This window comes from Atta colombica, unplaced genomic scaffold, assembly GCF_001594045.1.
Source record: "Atta colombica isolate Treedump-2 unplaced genomic scaffold, Acol1.0 scaffold73, whole genome shotgun sequence".
NCBI lineage: Eukaryota > Metazoa > Arthropoda > Insecta > Hymenoptera > Formicidae > Atta > Atta colombica.
In genome coordinates, this window is record NW_017259565.1 from 201,199 (window position 1) to 218,698 (window position 17,500).

General features: G+C 28.6%; 1 protein-coding gene across 4 annotated transcripts in view; it reads right to left on the reverse strand.

Moving 5' to 3' along the window:
* The window catches only part of LOC108692505 (calcium-binding mitochondrial carrier protein SCaMC-2), a 42,338-nt gene that overhangs the window by 23,282 nt on the left and 1,556 nt on the right, over positions 1–17,500 (reverse strand). For 3 of the 4 annotated variants that reach the window (XM_018200793.1, XM_018200794.1, XM_018200792.1), the window contains exons 2-5: positions 11,195–11,321; positions 10,862–10,949; positions 9,619–9,730; positions 25–183 (exon numbers count right to left, since the gene is read on the reverse strand). In XM_018200793.1, coding sequence (XP_018056282.1) covers positions 25–183; positions 9,619–9,730; positions 10,862–10,949; positions 11,195–11,321 — 486 coding nt within the window. Of the gene's footprint in view, positions 1–24; positions 184–4,209; positions 4,686–9,618; positions 9,731–10,861; positions 10,950–11,194; positions 11,322–17,500 lie in introns of those variants that run through there. The other variant, XM_018200795.1, reaches the window with a different exon arrangement.

A 17,500-nucleotide genomic window follows, 5' to 3' on the forward strand; every position in this document is an offset into this window, starting at 1 on the left:
AAAAAAAATCATGCAAATGCTTACTTGTAGATAGACTTTGATACGATCTAGGGGCGCAGTGCAAGTACGTGATACGGCACCTGCTATTCCGCCAGATACTAAATGTCGCCACCACATTCCAGACACCATCTCGCCCTTTGTGAACTCTTCGGGGACGCCAATGTCCTCTCCGATATCCATATACTGTAAAAAAAAAAAAATTATAGTACAAATTAGAATGTAGAATTTTAACAACTGTCTACTTTTTTATTTCATGGAGTTAATCAATCTAACTTCTGATAGAGGCCAGTAAACGAGAATGGATTAAAATGTATTGAAAATTTTTTCTATCCGAATGCGTATTTTAAATAGCGAATACTTTTTTTGGATTTAATTGGATTCAATTGTATTCAATTAGATTCAATTGGATTGAAAAACTGCATTTCCTATTCAAAATTCTGAATTGAACAGTATCCATAATGTTTGTTGTGTGCACAGAAAAAAACTAATATTATTTTTAGATTGAAAGACATAGAGATATGCTCCAGAGACATGCAATTCCTATAAATGAATAAAAATGCATTCAGAATTGAAAAGAATTCATTTTAACATTCGTGAATCAATATTTCTAAAAATCTGAATCCATTTCAATTCATTTCAATCCATTCTCATTTGCTGGGGGTAACATTATCATCTACATATAATATCACACTTATAAATGACATTATCACATATATATCAAATATAACGTGACGTTATGGTACATATATTTACGTAAAGGAGAAAATTAAAAGAGTCAATTGTCCAAAAAGGTATAAATAAAACAATATTTTTTTTTAAATTTCGACTTTCTGAATAAGATAAAATTATTAAAAAGTTTGTAGAGAACATCTTGAAAATGGAGTACGAACATGGTACATTTATTCAAATATCAACATTCTTGTCTAATTTTTTAAGTGTTTCCCAAACTTTTAAATAATTTTATCGTATCCAAGAGATCAAAAGAAGATCAAAACACCTTTTTTTTACTTATACATCTTTTAGGGCAAAAATCAGTCTTTTTTTAGGGGATGTTAAAAAAGGACTCAATAAGAAATGTCAGTTAAAGAAAGTGTGTTTTTGAATATTTTGACTTTCTGGATACAAGTTATTAAAAAGTTCATGACATTTGGGGAATGTCTTGAAAATTAGGCAAAAAACAAAAACTCAATTTTTTAAGTGTTCCTCAACGATACGAATTTTTTCATAATTTTATCATATATCCAGGAAGTCAAAACCTAAAAAAAAAAATTTTTTTTTCTTTTACACATTTATATCTTTTTGAAAAAAACTTTTTTAACATCTTCCTTTATTCAATGAATAAATTTTATTTCACATTTTAAAATAAAAACTTAAGTCTATATAAAAATTTATATTAATAAAAATACTAATAAAAATTAAAAAGTACATTAATAAAATCTTCATAAGAAATAAACTATTCTCCCAGAATTAATATTAGTTGTCCTTGATAATAAATCGTAAATAGTATATAATTATATAAATATATGTATATTTAATCTACATGTACATTTAATCTGTCTAACAATTATTTATGATAATAATTTAAGAGCATATAGATATTTGTAAATTTGTTGTCAAAAATATTTGCATCATTTTATTTATAAATTTATCATTCTTTATATCAATTGGGAATTCATAGAATTTCTATGATATATTTTTACAAACATTTTTTTATCTATTTTCGAGCAATTATGGTTACCCATTGATATTCATTGCTAAAGTCTGTTGAATTAGAATTTTTGGAACTTAAAATGAAATAGGTATGTATTTGATATTTATCGAAAGCGGGAAAGAGAATTCTAGTGCAAGAACAGATCACTAGTATATGTTGAAAATCCACAGTGCACGTACATATATTATACATTTTCAGTATTGATAGTGAATATCAAAACAATCTCTCTCTTTATCTGATCCTTAATGCAAATATCGATCGATGACTAGATGATAAGATTATTGTCGACTACGTTTTTCTTAACTCACACATGCGTACACACACACACGCACCCACACACACACGCAGGCACGCACATATATATATGAATCGCTTAGATTGCTTATCGTAGCAGAAGTAAAGTTATTATACTGCTACGTTTCGACGAAGGTAATCAGATCTGTGTACAATGGTACTATTGTGTTACAAACATTCTTTTACAAAACTAATGTGTTGTAACTCAAAGCCTAGTGTATCGGACCCGCGACTCGACCTTTGTAACAAAAACCATTAATTTAATAATCTTCAAAATATATTTTTATCTTTATATAAAGATTTCACTAAACATACTTTTAACTTTTATTCAACTGTTTATCTTTTATTTCATTTATAAAGCAATATAATTATTTTTATAATTATATTGCTTTATAAATATTCAGTATTATTTAAACATTTTATAAGAACAATATTAAAGAACGTTATAACGGATATTGTACAAATAACAAAATATTTATATTTCTCTCTTCTTTTCTCATCACATAAATTTTACAAAGAAAATCGAGATCGTTACAGCTGTGCATACCTTGACATTAAATGTTACGTCACATTTATTTTCGAAAACAAAACTTGGATTCTACCATAGTGTAATTTTGTCTTCTTATATTCTTTCTCTCTTTAATTAATATTTATTTATTATAATACACAACTAATAGACAGAATATCTTAAAATAAGTAGTCATTTTTTTTATTTAAATCAAAACAGATAAAGCGCTTTTATGAGTCATCATTAAAACTTGCATTATAAAGTTCAATTTAGAGTTCAATTTAAGCCATTGGATTTGAAGTTTATTTGTTTGTTGATCTACCTTCTTTAACTAATCTCGCAGTCATAACCTGTGACGTAATAATTTTGCAAAATCACGATCAAGCCTGCTATTCGCAGGAAAACAATGAAACATTATTGCAGTATTCTCGGTACAATAATACGTGATATCGTAATTTAAGTAAGATATTCCAAGTAAAGTGATACTCGCGAATCGTCGAACGATAAAGTCAACTGCGAACTAAAAAGATTCCCTAGCATCTCTTGGCTGGGCGACAAGCCAGCCAGTCTACAGATACAATATTCTAGGCCTGTTCCTTCTGAAGCTATAATTTTCTCAAAATAAAGCTGATATATCGTTTTATAAGTAAAACTAGAAGAACAGAATTAATTTAAATGACAGAAAATGGATTAAGATAATAAAATCTAATATTGGTGCTAATAACAATATTAGGAAAAACTTATGCAATAAGACATAAGCAGTAAGATAGTACTGGAATTTACTTGCAACTTTTAGCCAATTTTCAGTTTGGTTACCTCACCAACCTGCGCTCAATCTAAATGTCGATTGGCATTAGAAATCTAAATAAATTTCAACCATTCGCTTACGGACTTACTCTATGTACCTCTAACATCCCTAATTACAAGCGATTGAACGATCAATATCGAATTAATGTCGATCGATGTTGAATTAATATCGATTTGACATCAAATAATGTTGAATCAGCATTGATTTGACGTTGATCGATCAATCATTTCTGGCTGGGTCGGAAAATCAAACAGAAAAGCTTACTCTTGATGTGTCTTACAGCCTCTACTACTACTGTTCATTGTAGACGACGCTTTACAATTACTATGACGGAAAATAAAGAAGCTAACATGTTAGATTTGCTGCTTACATTATACTCTTATAGTTTCTACTGAATTAGCCAATTCACTTAGATAGCTTTTTTACTACTTAAGTTTTCTTTTTGTGTATCATGGTCCTGATATAGAAAAAAAGTGCGAAAAACAGTATTAAAAAAATAAAACGGAAAAGTTATAGAAATAGATCAATAAATAAAAATTAAGTAGGAATAGATGAAAAGTAAATTGTGCCACTATCGGTATCTACAGATTAATTAAGTAAAAATAATGGATAATAGATGTATCATATTTAATTGCATGCTTGACGAGTTTCCAACTTTCAAACTACATATATATAATGTATATGTGAAAGCATAGTTGAGTATATGTAAAAGCTCAAGAGACGAATTCTCGAGATTTACATTCCAGAATTACTTTCGCTTTCTAATGCTGTCCTTGCATCGCACACCTGACACTTTCTTTTTCCATTCAGAACAGATATACCTCAATAAACTTGGACCTTGATTGGCTGCCTGATTGGCAATAATCCCCTGCCGCTTTACTTACTCACCCGTTGTAAGAGTTCATGATAGCGCTGCAAAAATTCCTCGCGTACTTGACACGCAGACAAGGTGCTATCGTGCTGGAGAAATCTCCGTTTCTTCAGGACATACATGTTGCGATGCGATCAATCAACTGTAATCGCGAATCATGTGGTCGCGCACAAGCTCGTCGCATGAAGTCGGCCGCACTGCTCGCTCTCACTTTGAAGTCAGTTTTCCTATATTTCTCTTTCCTTTTATCTTCTCTTTAGCTCTTTCGAGATACTTCTTTTCCTTTCAATTTGTTCTATTCTTCTCCCCCTTTCCCCTTTCTTCTACTCGCTTCTAATTATTTCCTCTTATTTCCTTTTTTTTTCCTCTTGTTTCTCATCCTATACATCTCGATATTTCTAGAAAAGAAATCTTCCGTTTCACTTTTATCATTCAATTATATTATATCATTCAATTGTATCTTTCACTTCATTTTAACTTTTTTCAGATCATTCAATTTTCTTTCAGCTTTTATAACATTTAACTATATGTACTCATTGATATATTTTTGAGTTATGTGGTCTTAAAAATCACACTTCCTCCGTGAAGTCAACTATGCTTACATATTCGTATCTCACTGCACTTTCGCGACTTTCGAACTTTCTATCTCAGCGAGATGTCCGCGTTGATTTGGATTGCGTAAATTCTCGAGAATTCTCCTTCTCGTTCTCCTCAGTATCTTTAGATCCGTAGAAATTACTCGAGATAATCTGCCTGTCTAAAAATGACAATAGCCGATCGTGTGACTAAACGATAATTGGAAGAAATTCCACGATGAGTTGACGCACGTGGTTGAGTGTGTCGCTCAGGTGTTCTTAAACATGAGAGAAAGAGAGAAGGAAAGAAGAGAGGAAACGAGCTACGAACCGGTGATTCGACCGCTCGGAGTCCGGTTGCGAGACTAATGAAAGGAATGAACACGAGGAAGGATAACCCTGAGACACGAAGATATCCCCTCTAAAACGAGTAACGCCTTTTGCTTCTCTGCTAGTAGGTCTTCTCCCCTCCCTCCCCCTTTCTTCTTGTCATCGTTCATTCTCAACGTCAGAGACACGCGTCATCGAGACAAATACCCGTGCGATGACGATCAAAGTCGGCGACCGTTGCGTGTGCACAGTGCAAAGTTTACCTATACAAGAGCCCCGACAACAGAACACATTTATTAAGTTTCATTTTTTATACTTTGATTCTTTGTATCTATGCATAGTAAATATATAATATTAATTGTATAATTGTCATATAAAACATAAATTAAGATTGTACAGTTGTATATATTTAAATATACAACATAATATACACGTTAGTGATTATTATATTCTTATCAATGTTGTTGCTGTTAATAATTATTAATTAGTAATCATAATTAGTTTTACTCTTCTATTACATATTATTCAGCAATTATTGATCTACTGCGCTTTTCTAATATTATATTTACTAATTTTTACTATTATTATTAATAATGAAATTATTTATCAATACTCAAATACTTAATATATAATATAATACATGTTTGATTATCAGCACTAAAGATTATTAATAATATTAAATATTATTAATAATAATTAGATCTGCATATTATGGTATGAAATTTAAAAATATCTATAAACATTTATCTAGAAATTATAACAATTTCTAATTATTTACATCTATGTGCGAACAATATGAAAATAAAATATATTTGCGTAACAGAGCCATAAAATATATCTTGCGATTTGAAGTTGAACACTGTTGACGTGATAAAAACACAGCTGATGAAATGTTGCATAGAGAATTTCGTAAGATAATATATAAAATTATATAGATAAAATTTATTGAAAATTCGACTTTCATAATCCAGCAAAAAATTTTGAGATATATTTCGTGAAACGTCAATGCTTATCAAAGTTGAAAATCTCGAGTATGTATACAAATATATGTATATACATATATGATACAGTAGGAAATATATATATAATCATATATAGAGTGTCTCAAAATTTAATTGAATCGTTTAAAAATAATAATTATAATGTGAATATACATACATGAAATAAACACATTCGACCTTTCCGAAATGTACTTTCATATTTTTGTATATTGGAAAATTCATTGTTTCCTATTTCATGTTTTCATTTTAATATTTGTTTGTAACTTTGTAATATATTTCTAATCAAATTTCATTTATAATATCTTTTCCTTATTTCCATTGTAGAATATCCTTTTGCAATTTGTCCGTTAAATCTTGATACACCCTATATATAGCAAAATAAGAGATGAAATAAATTATCCATTATATATTTGAATATATACAATGTTAATTACCCCAAACAAATATCTCAAAAAATAAGATATGGAAAAACGTTTCAGACAAAAATTTTAAGGTTCGAAAAGGGATATAAAAGAGTATCATTGATTTGATCTTGAGTGGCGTCATTAAGATCAAATCAAGGTCACTTTGAATTTTTTAAATGGAATCCCCCTTTTTTATTACATATTCTTGCAGCTTATCTCAAGAGCTTTTCAAAGCATAATAATATTTATTTTCAATATTAAATATTAAATCTTATAGGACTGTACATGTAAAAACACAATCAATAGGAAATTCTGCTAATTTGGTTCTGCTAGCTTTATAGAGCTAATAAGGAATAAATGTCTTTAATTTCAACTTGATCTTAATAAGTGCTTATGTAATTCTGTGTGAATTTATATACTACGTATGTAATCCTTTAAACTACAAAAAATGATTTTTCGGTCTTGAAACGCAAACTCTAAACTACCGCAGTATAATATCACGTTAAATTGACAATTTAACAATTCGATGTTCTTACGCATCTTACAACTTGTTAGTTACATGTTAATAGTGCTGAATGACATATTAATATCTGTAAATAATTCTTATTACAAAAAATATTACTCGGTCGGAAATCGAATGTCTAGCATTCCGTGTGAGCGTCTAGACTATCGAAGTTGTGTAACAATTACTTTTTTCTTTTTTTACAGATTCGAAAATCCTTTTTCAGGATCGAAGTATACCCATTAATACGTGTCTGTGAAGTGGAATTTATGTCGAGAACGTAAAAAAAATTTCAAAATTGATATCTTTACTATTTCTTAATCCAATATGGCGCTCTAGAATTACATCATGACAACTTGATATTTGCTTCATATAATAGCTGTTCAATGTATACTTACGAAATAGTAGTCCACAAATTAGTAGGTTGCACGAAGATACAACGTAGAATTCTCAGAATTGCATTTAGACATCTAATTAAAACGTTATTGTTATACGAAAATTTACGTGTAGCACGCATGAGTGAGATATTGATAGTAGTAATGTATCACACGTAAATCATCTCTGTGTTAAGTTCTACTTATATTATGATTGATCGTCTTTAAGATCTCCTTAGTATTTTTCAAGTTATAAGGCTTGAAAGGTTACAGTACTGCTAACATTACTTAAAATATCTGACTAATGACTAAATGACCTCTTGAATTGTTCAAGATCAAGACCTATAACATTTTTCAAGATCAAGGGAAATTGGAGAATCTTCTTATTTTCATTTTTATATAAAAATCTATTTTTAGTAAAAATGAAAATAAAAGAAACAATTATCTCCAATAGTTTTAATCTTGACTTGTTATCTAGATCATGAATTTAAACAAATTTAAACAAATTTAAGAGGTTTTAGAGACCATCGGTCAAACACCTTTGGTAATGCTAATATTAGCGATACTATAACTTTCAAGTCTTTAACTCAAAAACTTAATGAAAAGATTTTGTACTATGATATTTTTAAATATCATAAGTAAATGTAAAACTCTCAAGATGAGAATATGTAATAAAAAATGGAGGGTTCCATTAAACAAATTCAAAGTAATCTCGACCTGACCTTGGCGACGCAATTTAAGATCAAACCAATCCTCTTATGTGTTCGCCTTGAAATCTCACAACTTCTGTTTGAAACGTTTTTCCGTATCTTCCATATTTTTCGAGATATTTGACTGGGACAATTAAAGAGACACTCTGAGACACTCTGTGTGTGTGTGTGTGTGTGTGTGTGTGTGTGTGTGTGTGTGTGTGTGTGTGCGCGCGTGTGTGTTGTACATTATTTAATAAATATTACGGCCAAATATTCAAATACCCGTATATTTCCGTAAATATTCAAGTAATATAGAAATATAGTAAGTAATATAAATGATACAACATTCAAATAATACATTTGATATTATTAACTATAATCAGAATTAATTAAATTTATTTATCTTCGATTGGGAAAACGTTCAAATTTTAGATAAGGAGAAATTTTTTTAATAAAAGATTGATTTGGGTAATGGCATTCATACACATGCAAAAGAATGCCTTAATTTACGTTCAGATACAGAAGGATTGTATCATATCAATGCAGCTTGAAAATTTCTCTTGACTTATATAGTTTTTAGATTTATGGTTTAATTTAATTTTATTTGACAAAAGTTTTATCAGTTGACGAAAATGTAACAATTTTAACGAAATATGTTTTATATCGAATTTTTTCTTTTTCTTTTCATTTTATTATGTAATTCTTTATTTTACAATTTTAATAATTTTGACAGTTTCTTATATGATATTTTATTGCAGTTCTTATCGTTTGATTTAACAACAATATATAATGTATTTTGTTCTATTAATAATTGCAAATTTATCTTAATATTTACTGTGTGACTTCTTCCTTCGAAAATAGTTCATATAGTTCATATCTGAGTGACACGTCGTCGTATACGGACGTGTTCTAAAAATGTGTGATCTTTATATTTAATTTTAACATTTCTATTTTTTAAGTTTTAATATGGTCAACAAAGTTTCAGTACAATGCTTCATGTTCTGTGATATAAGTCATTTAAATTGTTTACGCATCTATCACTCTAATAAGATTTTTTCTAAAAATGTCACAACGCTGTATCTTTGTAAATTTGCGAGTGACTAAACATTATGGACATATGAGCTAATTATACTGGTATCATTCTTGTTGAGAAGGATTCCAAAGAGAGTCGAAATGTTCAAAATAAAGAAAACATCAATCTGATTATTGATTGTTCATTAAATAATTGCGCTGTTTATTTACTGATTCTCATTAGCCTACTATATTTATCTTTTTGTATTATTTAAATTTATTTAACTTTATTTAACTTTATCATTGTCAAAATTAATTAAATTTATACCTTTATCATTGTTATATTTTACGCAAATCAGTACTAGCGCTGACTCCTAATAGCTTCGTGATTCTATATATTTATTGTATTGTATGAATTAAAGGAATCCCTAAAATAGTTATTTCTTAAAATAATTATTTCTATTATTTATTGTTACTAATTATAATGTTATACATTTTTTCTTAATCTACAAAAAAAACTATATATGAAATACTCACCGTGGTATGATGCCAGTATTCTATAATATCGAGCAAGGTAGTACTTGGTGCATAGAGAAGAAAATCCCGCCATTCGTTGAAACTAATATTAAGACTTCCATCTTGATCCATACTATGCAGATATATATATATATGTATATATATATATATAAAATTAATTTATTGTATAATGTAACATATTGTTAAATTATGATAATATATATTAAGATGGGGGATTCCCAAAATACGGATAACTCACAAGAAGGTTGTGAACAATTTTAGAATGTTAAATTACATTTCATTATGAACGTTGCTCCCTTTCACGACTTTGTGTGAAATTGGCTTTTCAACGATGGTAGGAATTAAAACTAAATTGCAAAATAAATTATAATTATCAAACTCTTTGCGCCTTTTTATTAATATATTTAATTATATTTTTATTTAATAACACATTTTGATTTAGTCTATATATTAATAAAAATTAAATTATTTTTTACAATATTAAGAAAAATCTCAATTTTTTAATGTAAGTACTTCAAAATTTATAACTTATACAAAGTTTTTGTGATTGTCTGTTTAGTTATTCTATAAATAAATAGATAAAACAATTTCGTTTATTTATATTATAGAACAACTAATCTCTGCATCGCAATGAAACTTTATATTATATATTATAAATTATCTTGAATTTGAAGTATTTAAATAAAAAGTTTTTAGCAGATTTTTTTCATTATTTCTTAATATTTTCATTAGAATACATATCTACTTATGCGTATGTGTGATAGCTTTAAAAATATTATTTAACAAGTTTATATATTTAATGTTTTAAAAAGTCTTTATAGTAGGTACAATAACATATTGTAATTTACTTAACTATTTATTTAATTATGTTTAATCAATAATTAGTACATTTTAAATAATTTCAAAAAATTGATAAATAAATTGATAAATAAAATTGATAATTTACTTCTAGATTCCAAGGTTTCTTTTATGTTTAAATCCTAGCTGAAGTGATTTTTCCGTATGTAAATAAATTTTTTAAAATGTTTATTAGTAACATTATTAAATTAATGATCAATGTAATTTGCGATATTATTTACAGCTCAGTTTATGATTGTGTTCAAGTCCGATAAACTGTGAATCGATAGTTTAAAGAAAAATATATTTAAAAATTTTATATTAAACATTATTAAGCATCAAGATTCGTTCTAATTGAAAAATGGGATTTTTTCTTTTACTTAATAATTTATTAATAAAGCTTTACCGTTGTAATAATTTTGTTGCTTCCTCCTGCGTCATTTCTATTCCCAGCTCCTTGAAAGCCCTTATCAATTCTTCTAAATCTATTTTTCCTGTGAATGATATATAAAGTATGTTTAAGTCTTTACATAATTTTTTTATATGTTAAATAACATGTAAAATACAATATGTAAAATAACAAATAAATATTACAATGTATTAGATACATTATTAGACTTTATTTTAAAAAATATATATATATTTTGCAATCTTAAATTTTGATTCGGAAAATGTTTTTCAATCTCAAATTTATAAATTTTTTTAGAATTAATTAACTGTAATTAAAATGTATACTTACCATCTTTATTTTTATCAAGATCGGAGAATTGCAATCGCAAATTTTTCTCATGTTCGCGGACATAGTGTATAAATTCAGCTAAGCTTATATCGCCACTTTTAGTACGGTCCGATCTGGCCAGAAATTTCTATAAAATCGAAAGAATTATTCTTCAAATATATGCAAACATTTACATACATTAATTTAACATAAAAAGTACTGATAAAAAAATCCAATATATATATATATATTGTAAGATATTCCAGAGAACATTATGACATCTTGAAAACATCTGAGAAATGTTTTAAAATTTATATAATTATTTTTAGCAAATAAAAAATTTATACAGAATGAGGATCTGATAAAAAGATAATCACATTCTTTGCAAAAATGGTTAGAGATAGCGGGAAGACTCATCATCAAAATTATAGAATAATCAGTAGAGGGATATACTTTAATATTATAATAATTTTGATTAATTCTTAAATATATTTCGCTTTTTTTACTACCAATAAAGTTTTTTTTTTTAAATAGAAAGGAGTATTTTTTGTCATTGCATTGAATTTAATGAATTGAACATCTTTGTATTAGAATATTTTTTTCAAAAATTCAGAAGCTAAACTATTTTTAGAAACTAAACTAAAAGAAGTCAGACTATACTGAAACAAATTTTTCTATTATTATAATAAATGTTCAAAATGTTCTATTGATCTAAATCTAACCCTGCAGTCAGTATCTGTGTAATCTGGAAAGCTTGCTTGGACTTCTTCTCTCTTGAATCATTATTTCGCGAAAAATTTGGTATTCTTTCTATTATATTTTCCGAAGTAGAAAGTTGAAAGTAATTACTCTTCTTTCTTTATGATTGTAAGTTAGAAGCTTTCCACAAAAATTACGAACATGGTTCGATCAATGTAGTAAATATTTTAAACATTTATTGCAATAATAAAATTTATTTCAAACTTATAGTCTAATAGCGAATTCCGTTGGACACACTAGTGCATGTTAAAACTGTTGTACATTCATTTAAATCATGTAAAAATAAAATTCAAATATTTCAAGTTATAAAAATACAGATCTTACTTAAAAGCAGAATAAAATGTATTATTGAGGATTTCATAATTATTGAGGATTTAATCCGTTTCTGTATTTATATTAAACATACACTTTTCATCAATTTGTGTACGACGGCTTTAAATTGTGTATACCACAGCGCATTGCAAGTGCATCCAATCGAATTCGCTTTAAATTCTTTTAACTTATAATTCCTGAAAATATTTGAATTTTTTTAAAAATAGTATAATATAAAGATATTCAGCTCATTAAGTTACTATGATAAAGTGATCCAAAATTACCTCATCTCATTAAAAAAAATTTCTTTTACTGATAAAGAAAGAATATTTAAGGTATTCAAAATAGAACTGACATTATCTTAGCCACTTAAAAAAAACCTTGAAGCTTAATCGTTAAAAGAAACCCAAAATTTATAGATTTTTTTTAGGTTTTTAGGTTTTGGAAGTGTAGAAAAATAAATTTTTTAAATCGGAAACAAATAAAAGAAATATATTTATAAATATTTAATAAATATATGTATACTAACTGAACTGATAATTTATCAGTATTTTTCTATTTAATATCCAAATAAATATTAATATATAATTCATTATAATATTTTTACAAAATATTCTCATATAATTAATAATCAAGAATATAATCAGTAAAGACATAGGAATATACAGGTAATTCGAATCAATGCGCTGGTTGCTGATAATCTTTTAATATTACATCAATCTTCATATATTTTAATATTACATTTTAATATATCTTTTAATATTACATCAATCTTCTAATATTTGATCAGTTCATCACATACAAACTTAGGACGTTTCGACTCCATGTTTTGAATCATCTTCAGCCCCAGATAGTCAAATAAGGGCAATATGTTGCCATTTTGCTGTCACTTATTCCGCATTCAATTTCATCAAACTAAAGCCAAGGTATTTCCACAAATTGTCTATTGTTCTGATGTCACGTAAAGTTTTCCTTAGAATTTGGCAAATTTGGCAAAGTTGTTATCATGCGTGCATGACGTGCCGTCAGTTTGCTGTTAACGTGACGAGTTTATTATTTCTCAATGTATATCTCTTACACGAGTTTATTATTTCTCATGTATACTCTTCCAATTTCGTAAAATCATAAAATCTATTTGCCCTACTAACTCAGTTCACATTAGATTCCAATAACAGCAAATTGTCGACAATACATGCAGTTGAAAACAATACATGCAGTGCAATTTGTTTCATATGCTAAATCTCGTTTGACTATCTGGGGCTTTCGCAATTATAAGTAAAAAGTATAATTTGATGTAGATTCCAGTGACATAACCGTGGTAGAAATTCAACTCATCTCAGTTTACAGACTCAATAGTAATGAAATAATATCCACTCTATGATAAGATCATATTAATTTGGATATAATGTAATTCAAAATATTAACAGAGTTCTTCACCTCGGTAATGTTGTAGTTAAAAACATATAATACTGGCATCGCTTAGAATATAATTTAATTATTCTTAAAATATTGTTATTCACATTCTATACATTAGTTATATTAAGAAGAAGAAAGAATGTCTTTATGTTTAAGTCGAATACATAATGAGAAATCATAGATCAAATGTGAAACGACGATGAGAACTAATGACTTTTCTGGTTAATAAACAATCTCTATTGTATTTTTGTTATTTATTAGGTCAATAAAAGATTTGCTTAACATTTCCGTGTCTGTCTTCATATTTAAACTGTTCGTCTGTCTTTTAATATTAGGTGTACAACTTTGTTTCCGCCGTTTTTTTCCGAAATTCGAGGCTTTATTGTAAAAAACTGGCTATATATTTATGATTCAAAGTATTGTCCTTCGCTGGCCACTACTTTCTCCCATCTTTCAGGTAGTGTACGAATCCCGCGTCGAAAAAACTGGTCATCTTTTGAGGCTATCCACGAATCGATCCAATTTTTTACTTCTTCATAAGCCCGGAAGTGCTGGTCAGCCAGGCCGTGTGCCATTGATCGAAACAAGTGATAATCAGAGGGAGCAACGTCTGGAGAATATGGCGGGTGGGGTAGGACTTCCCATTTCAACGTTTCCAAGTATGTCTTGACCACTTTCGCAACATGGGGTCGAGCATTGTCATGCTACAAAATCACATTATCGTGTCTCTCGTTGTATTGCGGCCGTTTGTCTTTCAATGCTCGGCTCAAACGCATCAATTGCGTTCGATACCGGTCGCCTGTGATTGTTTCAGTCGGTTTTAACAGTTCATAATACACTACGCCGAGCTGGTCCCACCAAATACAGAGCATGACCTTGGACGTCAAAATCACCGTTCTTGAAGCGTTGAAACCATTCACGACACGTTCTTTCACTAAAAGCGGCCTCAGCCGCAGATTTCTTCATATTGAAGCAAAAAATTAAAACCTCCTGCAAATGACGAGAATTTGGCTCGTAAACTGACATTTTCAATCGAGAATAACTTTATGATGCAGCCACAAATCGACTAATGTTTCTATGGGGTTATGTTGACAGATGCCCAAGTTTATTGTATGACGTCTATGATCTATTTATTTCGACCACCACTTACCGCTAAAGCCATCTATAGGAAAACGGCGGAAGCAAAGTTGTACACCAATATTATCTCTGACATTAAGCGTTTATTGTAATATTTTTCCTAAGCGTTTATTTAATATCTTTCTTTAATATTAAAATCTCTATATTATCCCAATCGAAATCGTGATTTTCACTCAATCTATGATTTGTTATAACTGAACGTAGAGGATTTCTCATTTATATGTTTTTGTGTTCCATAATTCTAGTTTTTAATTTTCTGCCTGTCTGGCCCACATACGAACCATTGCAATTCTTACAATTAATTTTGTACACTACACTTCTTTTTTCTTCATTTATTAACTGATCCTTTTGTACTTTGATAAATTGATTGAGTTTGTTTAAGCTATAAAATGATACCTTCTGACAATTATTATCTATCTATATTCTTAGTTTGTTCATTACTACATCAATATATGGAACACAAAATCATTTTAATCTATTCTCTTGTACATCACTATTAATGTCAATTGAGACAGTATTAGATCTGCCTATCAAAGTCTTAATTTTTATGTTAATATTATTAAAAATGAAATTTACAGGATAATCATTTCCATTAACATTTTTATAACAAAATCTAAATTTTTCTTGTGAAATTCTGGATGAGATAGAAAAAATACTTTATCTACTAAATTAAAGATTATGCTCCTTTTTTGAGAAGTAGTCGGATATTGAAATAAATAATTTAGAAATCTGCTAAAAATGTCGATTTTTGATACTAATCAAACATAAATGAGTCATCTTTTACATTAATTGTCAAGTCTAGAAAATTAATCGAGTTTGTATGAGGTGAATTGATTAAATATTATCTATAAGTTTATATGAAATTGATATAATATTAAAAGATTATCAGCAACTTACATCCACCGCATTGACTCTAATTATCTTTATATCACTGTATATATCATGTTTTTACATATTAGGTGTACAACTTTGCTTCCGCCGTTTTCTTATAGATGGCTTTAGTGGTAAGTGGTGGTCGAAATAAATAGATCATAGACGTCATACAATAAACTTGGGCATCTGTCAACATAACTCCATAGAAACATTAGTCGATTTGTGTCAGCATCATAAAATTATTCTCGATTGAAAATGTCAGGTTACGAGCCAAATTCTCGTCATTTGCGAGAGGTTTTAATTTTTTGCTTTAATATGAAGAAATCTGCGGCTAAGACTCATCGAATGCTCTCAAATACTTATGGTGAGGCCGCTATTAGTGAAAGAACGTGTCGTGAGTGGTTTCAACGCTTCAAGAACGATGATTTTGACGTCCAAGGTCATGCTCTGTATTTGGTGGGACCAGCTCGGCGTAGTGTATTATGAACTGTTAAAACCGACTGAAACAATCACAGGCGATCGGTATCGAACGCAATTGATGCGTTTGAGCCGAGCATTGAAAGATAAACGGCCGCAATACAACGAGAGACACGATAAAGTGATTTTGCAGCATGACAATGCTCGACCCCATGTTGCCGAAAGTGGTCAAGACATACTTGAAAACGTTGAAATGGGAAGTCCTACTCCACCCGCTGTATTCTCCAGACGTTGCTCCCTCTGATTATCACTTGTTTCGATCAATGGCACACGACCTGGCTGACCAGCACTTCCGGTCTTATGAAGAAGTAAAAAATTGGATCGATTCGTGGATAGCCTCAAAAGATGACCAGTTTTTTCGACGCGGGATTCGTATGCTACCCGAAAGATGGGAGAAAGTAGTGGCCAGCGATGGATAATACTTTGAATCATAAATGTATAACCAGTTTTTTACAATAAAGCTTCGAATTTCGGAAAAAAATGGCGGAAGCAAAGTTGTACACCTAATAGATTATATTCTTGATTATTAATTTGAGGAGTCATTTACTAAAAATGCATTTAATATTTAAATTAGTATTTAGTATTTAAATAATTTATTCATACAATTAGTTTTATTAAAATATGTAACTAAATAATAATAAATACAACGTAAATTAAATTACACTCTGCTTATCCTACAATTTTGATGAATATGTGTTTTCCCTCTAATTATTTTTGAGAAAAACGTAGTAAATTTTTTATCAGACACCCTACTTGTATATATGTTATTAATAATGTAAAATATTTTGTAATTTATTTATATTTATTACAATAAAATGCATTCATGTGATATAAAATAGAACTTTATTACTTTTCAGCTTACAACTGCCAAGGGACTTATACTCGTATTCATAGCTTTATGTTTAAGGCTTCCTTAAATTTATCTTTAGATACTTTACGAATTATTTCATTGACTGCTGAGCATAAAGATAAATTTAAGGAAGTCTGAAGTACAAGGTCTGACTATGAATACAGGTATTAGTTTACAATAAATACTTTAACCATACTTATCCTGCCATACTGGAAAAGACTTGATACTATTTGATACTATTTAACTCTACATTTCTTATTCACTACGCGACTTTATTTCTAATTTTCTGCTCATTCCTAAATATCTATGCTACTTTAATTTATCCTATCGCAGCTCAATATATCACAGTACAAATTCCTCTATTAATCTTATAATATATATATAAACAATGTGATATCAAATAATTTGTTTATAAATATTTTTCCAATACTAAATTCAAAGACTCGCAAAATTCTTAAAATTTTAAGTTTCAAAGTTTTACTGCAAATTTAAATCAGAAAAAT